This window comes from Lepidochelys olivacea (genome assembly GCF_965140295.1).
Source record: "Lepidochelys olivacea isolate rLepOli2 genome assembly, chromosome: 7".
NCBI lineage: Eukaryota > Metazoa > Chordata > Testudines > Cheloniidae > Lepidochelys > Lepidochelys olivacea.
This window is the reverse complement of record NC_140417.1, coordinates 7,795,059-7,814,289: the sequence shown is the minus strand read 5'-3', so window position 1 is coordinate 7,814,289 and position 19,231 is coordinate 7,795,059. Positions and strand designations below refer to the sequence as shown.

General features: G+C 41.9%; 1 protein-coding gene and 1 long non-coding RNA gene across 3 annotated transcripts in view; one reads left to right on the top strand and one right to left on the bottom strand.

Annotated features, from left to right (window-relative positions):
- Nucleotides 1-1,797: 1,797 nt before the first annotated feature.
- On the bottom strand, nucleotides 1,798-14,285 carry KBTBD8 (kelch repeat and BTB domain containing 8). Of its 2 annotated transcripts, none has more exons than XM_084633325.1 (4): nucleotides 14,202-14,285; nucleotides 11,574-11,784; nucleotides 8,175-9,289; nucleotides 1,798-5,384 (listed from the first exon to the last, which is right to left on the bottom strand). In XM_084633325.1, exons 1-4 carry the CDS (start codon nucleotides 14,215-14,217, stop codon nucleotides 4,921-4,923), a joined length of 1,806 nt encoding a protein of 601 aa, XP_084489451.1. In that variant the 5' UTR covers nucleotides 14,218-14,285; the 3' UTR covers nucleotides 1,798-4,920. The 2 variants fall into 2 exon arrangements, with proteins under 2 accessions (XP_084489451.1, XP_084489452.1); XM_084633326.1 differs by having other exon boundaries at nucleotides 11,574-11,733; nucleotides 14,202-14,283.
- Nucleotides 14,286-14,953: 668 nt separating this feature from the next.
- The window catches only part of LOC311523453, a 49,124-nt gene continuing 44,846 nt past the window's right edge, over nucleotides 14,954-19,231 (top strand). The window contains exon 1 of the long non-coding RNA XR_014712339.1: nucleotides 14,954-15,319. This is a non-coding gene — a long non-coding RNA (uncharacterized lncRNA). The remainder of the gene's footprint in view (nucleotides 15,320-19,231) is intronic.

Genomic DNA, 19,231 nt, shown 5'->3' with positions numbered 1-19,231 from the left:
GTTGTTCTTGGAGGTGAAGTATTCTTGGTCAGCTTCACCTCTTTCTGGTAATGGATTAGTCCAAGGGGTTTATACTATCATACCAGAGACGTCATCCTTATGAGTAATCCGAATTTGGGGGCTTTCCCCTCTTTTCTTTCTATCAACCAATGGAAAGAGTGGAGGGGAGAATTCAGGTTAATCCTCCCTTAGCAGAGGATTCTTAGACACTGGACAGAAGTTGTATGGGAAATAAATCATCTGCTATTTCAAACCCTCCTGGGATCAATTTGAACTCCCATCTACCTCCACCATTGGCTGTATGTTAGTTCACACTAGCTCGGGCTGGCCGTACTCTGGCCTGTCTGCCTAGTGCAAGTCATCACTTCATCCCAGTCTCTGGTGGGGACATTGGAAGTGGAGACTGAAGCAGAGGAATAGCTATTGGGGAGGAGAGTAATTTAACGTTTACTCTTAATGTATTCAGTCCCATACAAGACACACAGGAGGACACAGACTGACACTTCACTGACCTCCTCCATGCTGGTTTGATCAGCCTTTTAGCTTGGACTTCAATGGGAAGCATTCCTGGGTTTTGGCAGAAGCCTTTCAGGCATGGCCAGAACTGCCTGCAGTATAGCCTGGGCCACACAGGGCAAAAAGAGGCTTTCCCTTCCTATGGCTCCCTCCCAAGTATGAGTCTCTTACAACCATTGGCAAGTTTGTAAACAGAAAAGGCACTAACATCACTGAGTACCTGTGAGCAGGGAGGAAAGTAGATTGACTATCAGAGGAAGGATACGCCAACCATTAATTAAGGCAAGTGGCTAAACCCTGCCTAGAGTCACTAAAAAAAAATGCCCAGAAACTGAGAACACATTGTAAGGGTGCCAAAGCTAGAACGGGTTTCATGTGGGAGTTGCAGAGTACTACTCAATATTGCTGCGGGAGGCAGAACATTCTAAACTGAAGCTCAGAGTGGGCTCCAGTCAGCACATGGTCACAGTCACCCAGGACTGACTGCTTCACACTGCCTTCCCCGGAAACCATGGAGCCAGCCCATCGGCGCTAGATCATCTGGCATTCCTTCAGCAAGAATGCAAGGCTCACAAACAAACCATGTAACATACAAGCAGAGATTCTCCAGATGCAGCTTTAAGTGCTGTGAAATTCATTACAAGGAGAGAAATCTTGGAGAATGTACTGTGCTGATAAGGGTGCTACAACCCATTCTGTTCTAGCGAGTTAACTAGTTACTTAGAAGGTGGACTTGTGGTTAAAGTCAAAGAGCAGGAGGTCTCAGTAATATTCCCAATTCACTTCCTATGCGAACTCAACCATGTTGCTTAACCACTCTGTACCTCTCTTTCACTACCTGTGAAATACTTCCCTACTTCGTAGGGATGCTGGAAAGCTCAATATAAGGTTTGTAAAGTACCCAGTGACCCTAGGATAGGGAGTGCTATGCAAAAAAGGACAATTTGAACAAAATTATAAACAGCCTTGCAAAACTGGCACAAGTCATAACAGCCCAAGGGAGGTGTGGGGTGGGGAGACCCTCAAGTTGGTCCTGCCTGCATTGGCAAAGGCGTTTCTGGCTGCTCTACATTCCTACATGTGTATGGAGCAGAGATGTATCAGAGGCCCCACCAGCTTCCCCAACCACAGTCTGCCAGGGTGCCACAAAGTGCAGGGATGGCAAATATTTGAGATGTAGAACTGCAGAGCTGGGAAGAGAGCACACGGATGAATTTCTACTTGCTCGCTCTACCAACTTCATTTTAAAATACATTTACAATTAAAAACTGTTGAAGTCCGTTGTATTTCAACAATAGGTTTATTTTTTTATAAGAAACGTAACATGACATTAAGTAAAAATGCAAAAATTGTGCAATTATGGCAAAATGTTTAAAAATCCACACATTTGCCCTCATAGGACTACAGTACTTCTTACTAACATACCTGAGCACTGAACATTGGATGCCATTTCTAAACAGCAACAGGGAGCTCTTCAATTTCTTACAGATCATACGCACTACACATGTCTGATGCACCAAGATCAGTTTTAGTGATTTAATCAACATCAAAATTTAGAAGAAAATGGGGAGTACAAATTATTGTGTGTTTTGATAAGATTGGGAGGGGGGAATGTTTAAATTTAAAGTATCAGCATAAGAGTAAGTGTCAATTTAATAAGGGCAGTCTAAACCAGAGCAGAAGAAACGATAAATGGGCAGAGAGAGGATGCAGAGAGCCATATGTAAATTACGAGTACCTTTGGTGCAGTTTTAATCAATTGTTCTCACACTGTGCAAGTTTAATTTTTAAAATCTGATGCTACAGCAAGACTTCACCAGTTATCTGACTTTTAAAGAATTTAAAAGCATTTAAGAAGTGGCAAAATGTCTCAGCTATATTTCTGTTTAAACAAAGTATTCATGCATAAGATTCAGTATTTTCTCCTCCTATGCAAGTTCCAGGATTTAGCTTTTAAGCACATTACAGTCTTGGATCACAATCTTATTTTGAATGGTTAAAGAAAATGGAGATCTTCGTACTTTAGTGCAGATAAACAAAATTAACAAACCTACTGCAGAATTAACCACAGCATATTGTACGTCTATACATCACATGAGCAGTCAATTGTTAACTCAAAATTCTATTTAATATTTTCAAGTAATATATTGAAATTTGTTCTACTAAATAAATATAGAAGATTGTCAAAAAGCAGCAAGAAATCTTGTAAATAGTCAACCAAGCTTTTAAAAAACAACAAAGAGTTACATAACACTTTTTGGAGGAAAAAAAGGTTTTACACACTAATGCAATACTGTAAGGGAGGGTGCTTCAGAAAGCTTGCAGCTAGAGTCCTACAATAGCACAAATAGAACTAGCCAAGGACTATGGAAAATGTTAAAAAAAAAAAAAAAAAAGCCATGGAAATAGTCTTATAAGAAAAATTCTTATTGTGGGCAGTGGATAACAATAGTATCTTGAAGGAACTAAACAAAAAGAGAAGCCACATACCTTAACATTGTTTAAAAATGCATTCTTAGCAACTATTCATATGATCTCGATCTTAAAGGATGTTCCAGCACCCACACCTAAAAGAAGCAGTCTGGTCAATCTCTGGACAATGAGGTATGTAAATGCAAAGAGGCTTTTTTTTTTTTTCTTTTCCTTTTAGTTTCACAGTTCATTTTTTGATATTTTGTGCAAGATTTAAAAAACAAAACCAAGTGAGTTTGTTTCTTTAAAAAAAAATAAAACCCTATTTTGTGACAACAAGGCCATACACTGAGTTAATGTTATCCCAAGTCTCTCAACAGTTATGCCAGGGTGTTACACTATTACTGAGTGAAACATTTGGCTTATTGAAACAGCTGTTAATTCAGATAATGGCCATCCTTTGCTACAATACTTACCATTATCAATTTAAAATAAAACAGCTTTCCTTTACCTCAATTTGAGAAGTTAATCAGTTAAATATATAGGAAGATACAACATGCCTCGTTCTGGAGAGAATAAGCTTTGTAACAAATTACACCTGGCAAAGCAGAGCTGATATGAGCTCTAGGATTAAACATTTCCCTTTTACATCCAGTTTTAACGATTGAAGAAGCTAAACTTTAAACTTACTTTATCATTAGAAAAATAAGTTAGATGTTCAATCCACAGAGACAGTGTTATAATATATTGGATCCTTATTCTACATCTGCATTTAAAGTTCTTTAAACCATGGATTTCTGTGGATAACTTTGTTTTAATAAATTGGATCATGAGGACAGCTCAGTAGTGCAAAATTTTCACATTATAGGTCAGAACAGAATAGTAAAAGGTAATTGGGGGTTTGGAAAAAGGAGGAGAATAATCAAGTTAAGCCACATTTTTCAGTATTACTTGAGCACATGCAAACCCTTTATGAGAGGCAGAATGAGCTCTCCACAAAATTAACAGCCACTAAGGCCATATCCTGTCGTCATTCTGTGCAGGAACTCCCACTGCAGTAAACTGTTACTTAAAAAAAAACAAAAAAAACCCCACAATGGCAGGATAGGGTCCTAAGAAGACAGACTCCATTAATAATAGCAAGCTGTTTTAAATAGTGGTGTAGGGTTGGCCCATTCATTTCAGTCATACAAGTATTAAAAATGTATTAGCACCATCAACTTTTGGGTTTAAGCCCTTTATGGGATGGAAAATGTTTTTAAGCAGTGTCAAAACTACTTTTCAAGCACTACATTTATCGGTAATTGGCAGAAAATAGCTATTTATACTGTTAGCTTGATTTTAACAAAGCCCACAGATAGAAAATGACAGTAGGCCTTCTCTGTTTCGAACAAATATACTTCATGTTCTGCTTCCAACTTCAATATTTCCCTCAAACTAAGGTAGTGCACAAACAACATTATGAACATTTTAGTAGACTTCAAAACAGTACAAAAAAAGAATCAGGAGCTAGCATTCCTCTTTGTACTTTCAGTTGATCTAACATAAAGACCTAGTGATATTGCCTCAGGATTTTACCCGTATTTAAAAAAAAAAAAGTCACTTCAGACCAGCTTGGATGTCCTTAGCTATTAATGCTAATTTTCTTTCATTGTAGTGCATAGTTATCCTGGCTTTTCTATTCTTTGTTTACTTTTATCACAAAACACACCCCTCAAGAATGACATGATTAAGTGTTTACCAGAAAAAAAAATGCTGATAATTGCACTTTGTAACCTCCTTCTTGCTCCCCTGGAAAATATCAGCAATTTTAAAATGAACGAGTAATTCCCTCCCAAGCCTGCAACCTTTAAAGAGCACCCATCCCCATGTACAAAAAACTCTCTCTTTCCGCTGACATTAAATACTGACAATTGCTTTGTTTTCTTTTAAGACATGTTTTCTCTAACATCAGATACCACTGAAATCACTAAGGCTTGTTAGCGAATAAAATTAAATAACTTTCTGAAGACACTGCGGATACAACTTAGCAACAGCACATTCAAAATGCCGGCCTAAATCCCAAAGCCTATCTGGAGTCTCATACACTTTCTGCCATTGGTCAGTAACCTCATCATACTGATAGAGTGAATTCTTCCTGCTGGTTCTGAAAACATGTTCTTCAACAGTGACTTGAGTGGCTCTGACAAACAAATGGAGTTTGTTTTTGAAGAGTACCAGTTTAATATAGGGATTAATGGACTGATCGCATGGGAAGTCCTTTTTTCTAGTCCACTTATTTAGCTCGATGTCATAGGCCTCTACGGTAAACATACGCTGATGATTTCCACAGGTTCCAGCGATGTAGTAGATGGAGTCATTGTATACAGCTGCCAAGCCTTGGATTCTAGGCACAGTCATTGGGGTTAAAAAACCCCAGTAATCTTTCTGTGGATCATAGCAGAGGAAAAATTCTCCTACAGAGACAAAAACAAAAAAACCCACAAGCGTAAGACGGAGGTTATGAGTTATCGTTCTGAACACAGTTCCACGTGGCTGCCAGACTCTGAAATCAGGTTGAAAAGGGGGGAGCTTGAAGGCTGTCAGCAGTGCAATGCTTTAGCTATGTACATGTTAACGATCCTTTCCTACTTCTAAACCATGTTTGAGGTTCTGGGAAAAGTCCTTCAAGGCTCTAAAGCTTAAGGTGTTTCAAGTATTCACTTAGTCTTTATTTTACCGGGAAATAAAAACCATTTAATCATCTATAGCAGTGGTTCCCAAACTTGTTCCGTCGCTTGTGCGGTGAAAGCCCCTGCAGGGCTGGGCCAGTTTGTTTACCTGCCACGTCCACAGGTTTGGCCAATCATGGCTCCCAGTGGCTGCGGTTCGCTGCTCCAAGCCAATGGGAGCTGCTGGAAGCGGTGTGGGCCAAGGGACGTACTGGCCACTGCTTCCAGCAGCTCCCATTGGCCTGGAGCCGCGAACCACGGCCACTGGGAGCCGCGATCGGCCGAACCCGCGGACGCGGCAGGTAAACAAACCGGCCCGACCCACCAGAAGCTTTCCCTGCACAACAGTTATACTGTATGTAACTGGGGGCTGGGTAGCACAATGGATTAGCTTCTTTATTTGTGTAAGCATCCAGTTAACCCATAGAACCATCCAAAAGCAAAAGTCGCATAGGTGCATTCTCATGCATCTGGTAAGATGTGAACAATAATACTCTTATTCTGAAGTTCCCACTTGGAAGATACTCTCATATTTCACTAAAAAAATTCTGTAAGTTTTCTACCAATTAGTTATTTCAGAAAAATAGTTAAATGGGACATACTTTCTGTAAAAAGCTTTTAAGAAGAGGAATGTAGATTTTTAAGCAGCAGGCTGAAACAAAATGTTAACGGATGAACAACATTCTATGCATTGCACCAAATCTACCCCTAGCATTCCTTTTCAATAAGACACACCCTAAGGGTCATTTGACTTAAACCCAAATAAAAAGTTGGTAAACTCAGAATTCTAGCTGAAACTCCAGACTGACATACTACCACATGGTTTTCACTAACAAAATTTGGCTCTCCCTGCTCACTTAGTCCAGGAACAATAAAAAGAAAAAGCAACCACTCTGTAGAATTCTCTCCAGATCCCACGGAATCCTATCAATCCCACTCAGTGCAACTGTGGTGTGCAGCTGGGAGGGAATCATGGCACTGATTTGCAATATTGCCTCTTTGCAAACCTACATTGGTTTCTTCTCCCTCTGGAAGTAATGCTGAACTGTCAGCATCTTTTGTAGTTTCCCCTTCACAAAGACTGGCAAGATCAGAGAGGGGAGCCTGTCAGGAAAAGTAGCCAACAGAAGGTCCAGGACTGACATATTGAGCCCTGAGCCTCTACAGGTGCTTAAAGAGATGTGTGGGATTTCTCTGCAGATCTTGGGCCTCCCACTCAAATAATCATCTCAAATTCTACAAAGCCAGTTCTTGGCTGTGTCCAGTTCTGGGCACCACACTTCAGCAAAGCTGTGGACAAATTGGAGAAAGTCCACAGGAGAGCAACAAAAATGATTAAAAGGTCTAGAAAACATGACCAACAAGGAAAGATTGAAGAAACTGGGTTTGTTTAGTCTGGAGAAGAGAAGTCAGAGGGGGGACATAACAGTCTTCAAGTACGTAAAAGGTTGTTACAAAAAAGAGGAAAGTGAGGAAGTGTTCTTCTTAACCACTGAGGAGAGGACAAGAAGCAATGGGCTTAAATTGCAGCAAAGGAGATTTAGGTTAGACATTAGGAAATAAAGGTAGTTAAGCACTGGAACAAATTACCTAGGAAGATTGTAGAAACTTCCTCATTGGAGGTTTTTAAGAACAGGTTAGACAAACAAACACTTATTTTGTCAACATAATACTTAGTCCTGCCTCAGTGCAGGGGACTGGACTAGACGACCTATTAAGGTCCCTACCAGTCCTACATTTCTATGAAGTATGTTACAATTAGGTCTGCATATATTCTTACAGCAGAGTGATATAATTCCATTGGTAATGGTTTAATAACAAAATAACTGAGGCCTTTAATTATGGCACAGTAGTTGACGTCACTATAATGAATTCAGGATCTCAGAACAGACTGCTGCACATCCTACTGGTAAACTCTGTCAAGTTCTTCAGCATTTCCCCTTCACTGTAAAATCTCTTGCTCCTTGGGCTTACGTGTAGACTCCATTTTAGACAACACATCCCTAATGTTTGTAAACAATCACAATTTCATAAAGTCTATTTAATCTCCTCCATTCTCCTTCACCTTGTATAACCTTGTGCTAAAATAGGAGGCTCATTGCCAGAGGTGGTCAAAAACTGGATTTTCTTCCCCAATGGATGAAAGTTTTCTGACCAGCTGTACTGAGCTTACTAATCCTCTCAGGAAGTGAGGAGAGGTTGTAAAAGCCCCCAATAAGCCTACAGATTACATGGGATGTGGAGGCAAAAGGAGGATAAGTTTCCCCCTCACAATGAGCTTCTTAAAGTGTACAAGAGGTGGAATTGCTGCCCCCACTTTGAGGAGAAATGTCATGTTTCCATTCTCCACTACCTCTCTCATCTCCCCTCTGTTCTCCCCCACTCCCATTTTCTCGGTTCCCTACTCCTCTGGCACTCTTAAAATCTGCAGGAAGTGAGCAATTTAGGAAGTTCAAAGGAGTAGAAGCACTGGAACTAGACAACTCCCTTCCCTACTGATAAAACAAGATTGCTTACACAGTTAATGTACCTTACCCTGTAAAACATAGATGTGCTCTTTATATTCCACAGCACTATGAAATTCCATTGCTACAGGCATTGGACAGACAGCTGTCCAACAGTTCTCTCTGCTGTCGTAACACTCCACAGATTTTAGTGAATTTCGACCATCTCCTTCATAAACGCGACCACCTATTGCATACAGTTTACCACAGCAATGAACCAGTTTGCAGCCTATTCTGGCTCGTAGCAAAGGAGCTTTAGGTAGCCATCTATTGCCAGAGTGATCATACATCCAAAAGTCACTCTCTGCTCTGTGGTCTATGGAGACCTCACTGCTGCTTGGCCTGTAGCCTCCTGCAATGTAAATATCATTATCAGGTGATACAAGAATTCCAACTTCCCTCAAATCGTTTGGTGGTTTGCATAGTTTAAACACTCTCCCTGTGACTGAATCTAAACAAGGCACTGTTTGCTTCTTTCCTGAGTGTTTGTGGGCAGCATCAAAGCACATGATCATTTCAGAAGCAGTCATTCCAAGCCGTTGTGTATAGCCATTGGCACTAGGTTGTCCCTTTTGTACACAGCTTTTGGCTATAGCCTGTGCAAACATGGGAGGGATTCTCTCTAAAAATGTTTCTTCCAACAGAGGCATGCGGATGCATTTGGCAAATATTTCTGGAAGGTGCACTTCTCTTTTATTTTGTTCATGTTCAAACCACCTTATAACGCTGTCGTAAACATGCTCTTCTTTGTCTACGTTTAAGTCATCACTGTCCAGTATACTTATGAGTTGGTCTTTTCTCAACTGGAGAAACTCTTGCTCTTTGGTGACACTCAGAAACTTTTTACGAATGTAGTCTTGTGATCTGTCTTTGAGTTCCTGATGACCATAGTGATCAGCAAAGATAAACACCCCAATAGAGTTTTGTGGGTCCAAATGACTGATCATATATTTAGCACACTGGTCCTGTATGGAAGGGATCTGGAAGATACTAGCTGCAGTGAACAAAGCTTGGACATTGGCCTCTGTCAGCATTACTCTGGAGGTATATGCATAGTTCAATACTAAATGCATTGACTCTGCTTCAACACCAACTATACGAACTTCTTTCTGGGTACTTTCTGTAAGGCCGCTAGTGAACATAGATCTACAAAAGAAAAATATTTAGCAGTTTATTTTCAATTCCCTTCTATCTACAGGTCTAAAGATAACTATAATATAGTTTATCATAACGTGCATACCATTTTAACAGCTAGGGCTGTCAATTAAATCGCAGTTAACTCATGGGATTAACTAAAAAAATTAATCGCAGTTTTAATCGCACTGTTAAACAATGGAATACTAATTGAAATTTATTAAATATTTGGGATGTTTTTCTACATTTTTCAAATACAACACAAATACAGAATACAAAGTGTACTGTGCTCACATTTTTATTACGAATATTTGCACTGTAAAAATGATAAAAGAAATAGTATTTTTCAATTCACTGCATACTAGTACTGTAGTGGGATCTCTTTATCATGAAAGCACAACTTACAAATGTAGATTTTGTTTTGTTACATAACTGCACTCAAAAACAAAACAATGTAAAACTTTAGAGCCTACAAGTCCACTCAGTCCTACTTCTTGTTCAGCCAGTCACTAAGGAGAAACAGGTTTGTTTACATTTACAGGAGATAATGCTGCCCACTTCTTATTTACAATGTCACCAGAAAGTGAGAACAGATGTTCACATGGTATTTTTGTAGCCAGCCACATGCCAGATATGCTAAACATTCGTATGCCCCTTCATGCTTCGTCAACTATTCCAGAGGACACGCTTCCAAGCGTTCAAAAAAATAATGCGTTAATTACATTTGTGACTGAACTCCTTAGGGGAGAATTGTATGTCTCCTGCTCTGTGTTTTACCCACATTCTCCCATACATTTCATGCTATAGCAGTCTCAGATGATGACCCAGCATATGTTGTTTGTTTTAAGAACACTTTCACTGCAGATTTGACAAAATGCAAAGAAGGTACCAATGTGAGAGTTCTAAAGATAGCTACAGCACTTGGCCCACAGTTTAAGAAACTGAAGTGTCTTCCAAAATCTGAGAGCAAGCTTTCAGAAGTCTTAAAAGAGCAACACTCCGATGCAGAAACTACAGAACCCAAACCACAAAAAAGAAAATCAACCTCCTGCTCACGGCATCTGACTCAGATGATGAAAACGAACATGCTTTGGTCTGTATGGCTTTGGATCATTATTGAGCAGAACCCATGTTCAGCATGGACTCATGTCCTCTGGAATGGTGGTTGATGCATGAAGGGACATATGAATCTTTAGCGCATCAGGCAATGTTGGCTACAACAGTGCCACGCGAATGCCTGTTCTCACTTTTGGGTGACATTGGAAACAAGAAGCAGGCAGCATTATCTCCTATAAATGTAAACAAACTTGTCTGCCTGAGCGATTGGCTGAACAAGAAATAGGACTGAGCGGACTTGTAGGCTCTAAAGTTTTACATTGTTTTATTTTTTAATGCAGTTATTTTTTGTACATAACTCTACATTTGTAAGTTCAACTTTCATGATAAAAAGATTGCACTACAGTAATTGTATTAAGTGAATTGAAAAATATTTTTTATTTTTACAGTGCAAATATTTATAATAAAAATTATAAAGTGAGCACTATTCTGTGTTGAAATTGAAATCAATATATTTGAAAATGTGGAAAACATCCAAAAATATTGATATAAATGGTATTCTATTATTGTTTAACAGCATGATTAATCGCAACTAATTTTTTTAATTGTTTGACAGCCCTATTAACAGCACATATCTGATCATCATTCATATAATGCTGTCGCGGTCAGTTACCTAAATATAAAGTGCACTTATACTCTTACAAGTGACTCAGAAATGACAGTTTGGAGTTTCATGTTTGTGTCTCATTAATTCCATATCTAGTTTGCTCAATTTACACACATAAATAGGTTCTCTCAAATTTCCAGTCGGCACACTCAACCCAGGATCATAAGTTGTAATGCATTGCATGTCAATATGCTAGAATGTATGAATGATGTTAAGGAAAGATAAATAAATTTTGAATGCTATGATGATAAAAAAAATATGGAATGGATCTCCCACAGAGAAGAGGTTTCTTTTAAAAAAAGACAACATGAAGATGAAATCATTTCCAAAGTAAGTTTCCTTGAAAATGCAGGTGCTGCCAATTCATTCATTTTAAAAGCAAATTGGAAGAGATCATTGAAGAAACAGAGATGTTTCTTAAATCTGAAATGTCATCACTAGCAGAAGTCACACAGAATACAGCTGCAGATGGGTATAAGTTTTATAATTGCTATCAATAATTAAAATATTTAATAAATTATAAAAGTGATTTTGCACTTGGTAAATACGAGTGCAGGGACCTACATACTATACCTGAAATAAGGACTGATTGCAGCAAGAACATTCCTATGACAGGAAAATGTCTTCCCATGATCAACTTCCACTACAATATCTGTCAGCTGTCCTTCATCGTACATTGTTTTAAGTTGTTGGAGAATACTGCAAGCATGAAAGGGATCCATTCCACTGCTGACTGTGTTTGAAGAAGGAATTCCATTCAGTGTTTGTGAAAACTTACTTAGTTCTATTTAAAAAAAACAAAATAGCCTCACTGGTATTTCAATAAAGAAAAAGCAACAGAGCACACTATCAAGAATATATCCATATTAACACAAATACACCATATATCAGCATTAAGAATGACTACTGATTTGAGATTCCTCATTTCTCTAAATTCCACAATCTCTTATGTGGCTAAATCTGTAAATTACACCTATCAACTTTAAGATGAAACAGTCACATGATAAATATTTTGCACTTATATATTACATAACCTTTCACCCAGTTATCCCAATCCTTATTGAGCTATTGGAAGTATTTTATTATCCCATTTTTACAAAAGAATGAAACAAGTCAGTGACTCAGTTCCCGATTCTCCAAACACTTATGTACGTGCTTAACAATGAAATGGGAAATAAACATTGGCTACTGACTTTTCCAAATAACTGGCAAGATTACAGTCCTAAAGTACAGTTTACATTTTCAATAGCAAATACGCACAACTGCAAATATTAAACAACATTATGTATAAATATGTATGTATTTTACAAAAATTATTTGGCTAGCACTTAAAATTATTACTCAAATGTGAAAGGACTCGACGTCTATCATGAAAAGAAATTAAAAACTGTACACTTCTGAAAATATCTGATGGTTCCTAATAAGGTAAAGCCCAAAATGAAAATTGAGCAATGTTTCCAGCGCAACAACCTGTTTCGTAAGGGAAATGAGTCTTCTGTTCAACAACAACAAAGGAAAGCTCAACAGGAAAAATGAAGTGCTGAAAACTGTAAGTCAGATAATGCTGCTGACTGCACAGAAAATAGTCATAATGCATTCAGGGCTAAACACATTTTAAAAAAAAAAACATGATAGATGGGAGATTTAAAACCTGTCTTGTGCTAGTGTGCTGCAACATTTCCCTATACAAAAGCCAGACACAACCTTGTCCCACAAGTCCCAGTGAAATCAATAGGGCTCTGATGTGCACAAGAATCTGCTGGCAGGCTTGGGGCCTAAGATTCTCAATATCTCACTGAATCATTCTTAGAGCAATTCTCAAAAAATACTCCTTTTTCCAGAAAGAACTTTAAGCACTTCCCTTAAAATAAGTATTCAGTAAAAGTGTCTCTCCACAGCACTGAGCAAGATGTGACAACTTTGATATTCTAAACTAGAGTGCATTCTCCTCAGTACAGGTGAGTCACCGGTCCTTGTTTAGTATTGAGAACAGTGATACTACTCAATAAAAAACAGCAACCCTTTTCTAAGTTCAACTCCAACACTTCCTCGTGCCTGGAGAGAGAGCACAAACTCTGAGAGCTGCAAAAAAACATATACTTCCTTCTGTAGGTGTGAGACGGGAATGCAAACTCCCACATACCAACACTGAACAGGTCCAGAACAACTCTCCCATCTGCCAGTCGCCTAACCAACATGCAAAACCAAAGAAGCTCCCCATAAAAATGGAGCTGGCAACATATAGCTTCTCACCCCTGCATCCCAGCTTCTTTATTTGCAGGATTTGACACCACTGACCTGCAAACTCCTCCCACCAGCTCTCTCCCTGATTTCCCTTTCCAATCAGTTCCACGACTGGTCACCTCTGCTCCCCTCCTCACTCTGTTCTCCCCAACATATATTCCCCTGACCTAGCACCCCAGACACTCTGACCCCCATGTTACTCCTTCTCCCTCATTTTCTTTTCCCTCTACAGGCAGCCCTCCCATCAGGTACACCTCCAAATCTGCACCCCCAACCAACCACTCTCCTCCAGACACTACTCCCCAGACACCCCACCCACAGTTCTCTTCCCCACTCACTCTGCCTTCAGACACCCTTCCCCCCAGGCACCCCCAGCTCTGCCCCTCCCCAGACACCCCCAGCTCCCTCCCCCAGCTCTGCCCCTCCCCAGACACCCCCAGCTCCCTCCCCCCCTCCCCAGCTCTGCCCCTCCCCAGACACCCCCAGCTCCCTCCCCCCTCCCCAGCTCTGCCCCTCCCCCCAGACAACCCCCAGCTCTGCCCCTCCCCAGACACCCCCAGCTCCCTCCCCCCCTCCCCAGCTCTGCCCCTCCCCCCAGACACCCCCCAGCTCTGCCCCTCCCCAGACACCCCCAGCTCCCTCCCCCCCTCCCCAGCTCTGCCCCTCCCCCCAGACACCCCCCAGCTCTGCCCCTCCCCAGACACCCCCAGCTCCCTCCCCCCCTCCCCAGCTCTGCCCCTCCCCCCAGACACCCCCCAGCTCTGCCCCCCCTCAGACACCCCTCCCCCCCAGCTCTGCCCCCCCTCAGACTCCCTTCCCCCCAGACAACCCCCAGCTCTGCCCCCGCTCAGACACCCCTCCCCCCAGACACCCCCCAGCTCTGCCCCCCCCCTCCGAAACCCTCCCTCCCGGCACCCCTCCCCCCAGACACCCTTTCCCCGGCCCGGCCGCACCGACCTCCCAGCGCTGCCATTCTCGGGGCCCGGGCTGCGAGCGAGGGAAATGTCACGGCCGGGGCCGCTTCCCCTTCCCCTGCTCCTCTCCGGGGGGCGGATACTGCCTCGCCAGCCAACCAGCCTCCCAGCACCAGCCAAGCTACCACGCGCCGATTGGCGGGGGCCCGCAGTGCATGCCGGGAAACGTAGTCTTCCCCTCTCGCGCGCCGGGACGGGGAGGGGCGCGGGCCTTTCGCGCGCGGTGCATGCTGGGATGCGTAGTTCCTGAGGCCCGCCGCGGCGGAACCGCTGGGACTTGTAGTTCGCAGCGGGTGGCTGAGGCGGGGGGGGGCCCTGTCATCCCTCCCAGCGTTCCCGACCCCGGGGGGCGCTGGCCCCAAGGCCTTGGGGGCGGGGCTGGCGGGGCCACCAGACCCCCCTCGCCCCGCCCGGCCCGGGCACCTGGAGGAGGGCCAGGTTGCCAGGTGTGGTGGGAAGAATTCCTGGAGATTTCATCCCAGGGCCTAATCTTTCATTCCGGCTTCACCTTTCATGCCTGGAGACTCCAGGCCACTCCGGGAGGGTTGGCAGCCCCTCCGTCTGAGGCCGCATGGGGCGGCAACCGCGCGCCTGGCTGGGGTGGGAAGCGAACCCACGGCAGCTGCCCTGCCCCAGCTCCTGGGACAGGGGCGCTTGGTCCCGCCCCAGCTCCCCGCCCTGGCGCGCTTCTCCCACACCAGCTCCTGGGCCCAGCTTAGCTGCCATTCCGAGCTAGTTCCCCTCTAGACCAGCCGCGACATACCGGTCCACACCTCCTCCTCCTCAGATTCACTCAGAGGCTTCCCTTTCTGTGGCCCTGCACCCCCGTCTCTTCTGCAGAAAACCGAGGCCGTGGGAGCCTAAATGCCTTAGGAGGGACGCCACAGCTACAGACTCACGAAGGGGGAAAGCCTCCCCGTGCAGGCTCATGATTGTTTGTGCTTTTTGACAAGACCACTCCCGGCAGTAAAGTTAAGCATATGCCCCAGCGTTTGCAAGATTGTGGCCAAATTTTGAAGCAGGCTTGGGCTCTGGTCCTGGCAGGCAGTTATCGGTGCCCACCCAAAGACTGGCTGACTTCAGTGCGGCATCATCACAAAGGTACAGTCTCTCCTGCGGGTGGCTGCAGTTGCAGACGTGGGGCCTTGGAGGGATTAGTTTTTAGAAAGTTTGTTTCCATCTTATTTGGGCCTGCAAAAATTGCTACGTTCACTGGAGAAGACCACCAGGAGCATGAAGCAGAAATAGAAAACAAGGGCAATATTCCCAACACTATTTATAGGGGATATGGTCAGTGGTGTAATACTAATTGGATAACACAATCAGTAAGGACTTCATTCCATGATGTTGATTTTTCTGGAAAAAACAGCCAAAAAAGGTTTAATTAGATTGTAAGTTCTTTGGGGCAGGGACCATCTTTTCTACGTTTGTTTAGTCCCTAGCACAATGGGGTCTTGGTTCATGATTGGGGTTCCTAGGTGCTATGGTAGTAAATAGCAAAGAGGCAACCAAACTAATTTAATGGACAAAAAACTGTTTTGTTGTCAATGATCTAGAACAGTACAAAGCACAATCTCTTTTTCGGAATAGAGATTAGTGGTTGGAGGCTATTGGTTTTGTTCAGAGTTATTTGCAATGACCAAATGATAGCCCAGTAGGAGAAAACAATAATGAACCAAGTTTCACTTTTGTGACTTGAATGGTTATCAGAAGGAACGTACAGAACTGTTTTCCTTTTGTGAACTGCAGGTTAAATGAAAGGAGAAGCCACTACATTCTAAATACATTTAGGATACTGATAGTTTTTTCTCTTTCCTTGATTTAACAAGATCTGCAGTTCTATGGTAAGCAGAGAAGTAATTTTCTGTAATTTTTAATTTTTTTTTGTATAAACAAGACAAGCAAAGAAAGGCACCATTAATTTAAATTAAGATCTTAGATAATAAAGTCTTTACCTTTGAATCTCAGAAATAAACAAGTGCATTACTGATGTCCTGCAGAAGCATACATTGAAGGTAAAAATAGTACTGTTCTATGTCATGACTGCTGCTTACATGGTTCTACTTTCTCTTGCCGGGAATGGTTTTACCCTCTGTTAGCAATTATCAGCAGTGCCCAGACTGCTGTCGATAATCATACCACACAACACAGGAATGATAGTGACTCTGATGAAAGAGGTGTAAAAGAAAATAGAACTTCATTCCTGCAAATCGATTCTGCAGTTTTCCAATTTCCCCATTCAGTACTGGTAAAGGCTGTGAAATTGACCAGAGCTATATCAAATGAAAGTGAAGGGAGAATAGCTACAACTCTTACCTTTTAGAAAATGACATCCTCATATATTTGTCCTTCTCTGACCGCAGATATCACCTGCATTATGGCCTCAGTGTGTCATTTCTTTTGCTATGGAGACTCTGGCTTGGCTGGATTAGTGTACAAAATGAAAGAATGCAATAGAGTGTTTTAAATATACATATAGCATTTAATCTGATACTTTACTGAGGAAACATTTCTTCTTGCAATAGCTCACCTTTATAATGGTTTTGGTGGATATAAAATTTGCCACACACATAGCTTTAAATATTTGTTAAATAGCAGTAATATCATATATCTCAGCAAGAAAACATACCAGATGGAAACATTTTATGGGAAAAGTGTTATTTACCATTCAGTAGTCCCACAATCCAAAAATAGGATTATGTTATTGGCTCAGAAGTGACTTTAATTCTAAACCCTTTATTTTACAAATGATTACAACTTTTTTTTAAATAAAAGTATCATATTTAAAGTTAGAGCCTGATCCTCCTTGTGCACTCAGAACTCCCACTGACTTCACTAGGAGACTTGCCTGCAAAAGAAACTTAGGCTAAGGTCATTTACTTCTCTCTCATTCTTGTGAGGAAGCCAAGTGGGTTAGGATGCCAAGTGGAGGAAGGAGTAAGAAGGGTGAGGAGGAGTTTTAAAGGAAGAGGAAGAAAAAATGTGAATTAGCTGATCACAGGGGAAAAAAACTTTGTTTGCACACACAGTTCGGTCACTTACATTTTTCAATACCTGACTGCACCCACAAATTAAGTACAGTATTTGGTATATCCACCACAGAAATAGGGGCAAAATTCAGATTATTCTGAAACAACCTCTCTTTCTTCAAACTGTTCAGATCCAGGGCTTTGGCTTGAACTGATCACCAGATAAGATGCAGTTTTTAATGAGATAGTTAGACTACTGAGCAGAACTGGTCTCCTTGAAAACCATGCAAGTATTCAAAATTCAAGACTGACTGTTCTGCCTGAGAAAATGGAATCAGGAAGTGATGGAAAGTTCTTTGGTAACTGATTAACTCAGATCTGGGATATCATTCGTCCTGGAGGATGTACTGAATTTATTTCAGCCAGAAATATGCTTGCCAGAAAGGATGTTTGATTCACCAGCTCTCGGAATTGCAGTGGTGATGTGAAACAGTAGAATTAAGAAATGACAATCTTGCTGCTGCAAGCACCAAGGATGAGTTAGAAGTTAAAGAGCATTGTACTGCAATCTCTCCATATTATGCCCTACAGATGATGAAGAGGAGGAAAATCTTTGCTGATGTGAAAAACACAATTCTAAGTGCTTGGTATGTCCTCAATGGTCCTATACCCAGCCCATCTACTATTTGAATGTATAGGAAACATTCATTGTTAGAACACCTGGTAGATTTCAAGACTTTGTCTCGACCACACAAAGTGAAACTGTAAAGGGAAATGCTTCAGGAGTCCTTCCTTGTCCCAGTTATCAGAGAAACAAAATGGAGGAGAATATTTGCAGTGCACTGTGGCTTGAAGCCTTCTTTTCCCCTAGTGCCCTCTGCAGGATTAGAGCAACCTAGACTCAAAACCTCCATGTGGCAACAGTAGGTTGGTCCTGTGTCTCTGTTCTTGCACTTCAAGCAGGATTGGAGCAGAAGGGTGATGGAAAAGGAACTTAAAGTCACCTTTGTGCTCCCTATATTTTCAGGCAGCCTCAGAGCAGCTCTCACTTATGTTTAGGCTACAACAATATTCTAGCATGTGTGGACAGCTGAGAATAGCTAGAGTCCCTGTGCTCTGACAGTGCCCCTTCCTCTCCCTCCCTACGCCAAGAGGGCTCACATGGAGTTGTTCCATCACCTGGGGGGTGAGCCTCCTTACCAGTAGGTTATAAAGGCAGAAGGGATCATTGGGATCATCTAGTCTGACCTACTGTACAACACAAGCCATATGACATCCCTGAAACTAAAGCACAGCTTTTAGAATAACACCCCATTTTGATTTAAACATTCCCAGTGATGGAGAATCCACCATGATGCTTGAGAAGTTGGTCCAGTAGTAAATTACCCTCATTGTTAAAAATTCGCACCTTACTTCTTGTTTGAATTTGTCTAGCTTCAACTTCCAGCCATTGAAACTTGTCTTTTAGATCAAAGAACACTATTATCAAATTTCTGTTTGCCATATGGGCATTTACTGACTGTGATCAATCACCCCTTACCCTTCTCTTTGTTAAAATTAACAGATTGAGATCCTTATGTCCCTCACTTCATGTTTTCCAGTCCTTTAATCATTTTCATGACTCTTCTCTGAGCCACAGCAATGGGGTACATATGTCCGGGGAGCTGTTTCCACCCTTTCATTGGCCCCTTCAAGACACAAAACCAGTATGAAGGGCCAGCAGGGAACAAACAGTAAGAACTGCTATGTTTAATTAATCTGGGATCTAGACAGCCAGAGGTAACTGCCAGGTTCTATCTGTATCCAGCAGCCTCAATAAAAATTGGGGCTAATATTATTTGCAGCCAAGTCCTATCTTTTTTCTACTTAGAGGGACATTATGCCGGTCAGTCAGGTATTCGGAGGACATGATTATATTGTTTAATAGTTGGCTCTAGCCATTCGGAATGATGCTGCTCCTGGAGATGCTGCTCCTATTAATTATTCTGACGGTGACATAAAGGCATAACAGCCCCATAGTAACTGATTCCCTGGGTCATGTGGG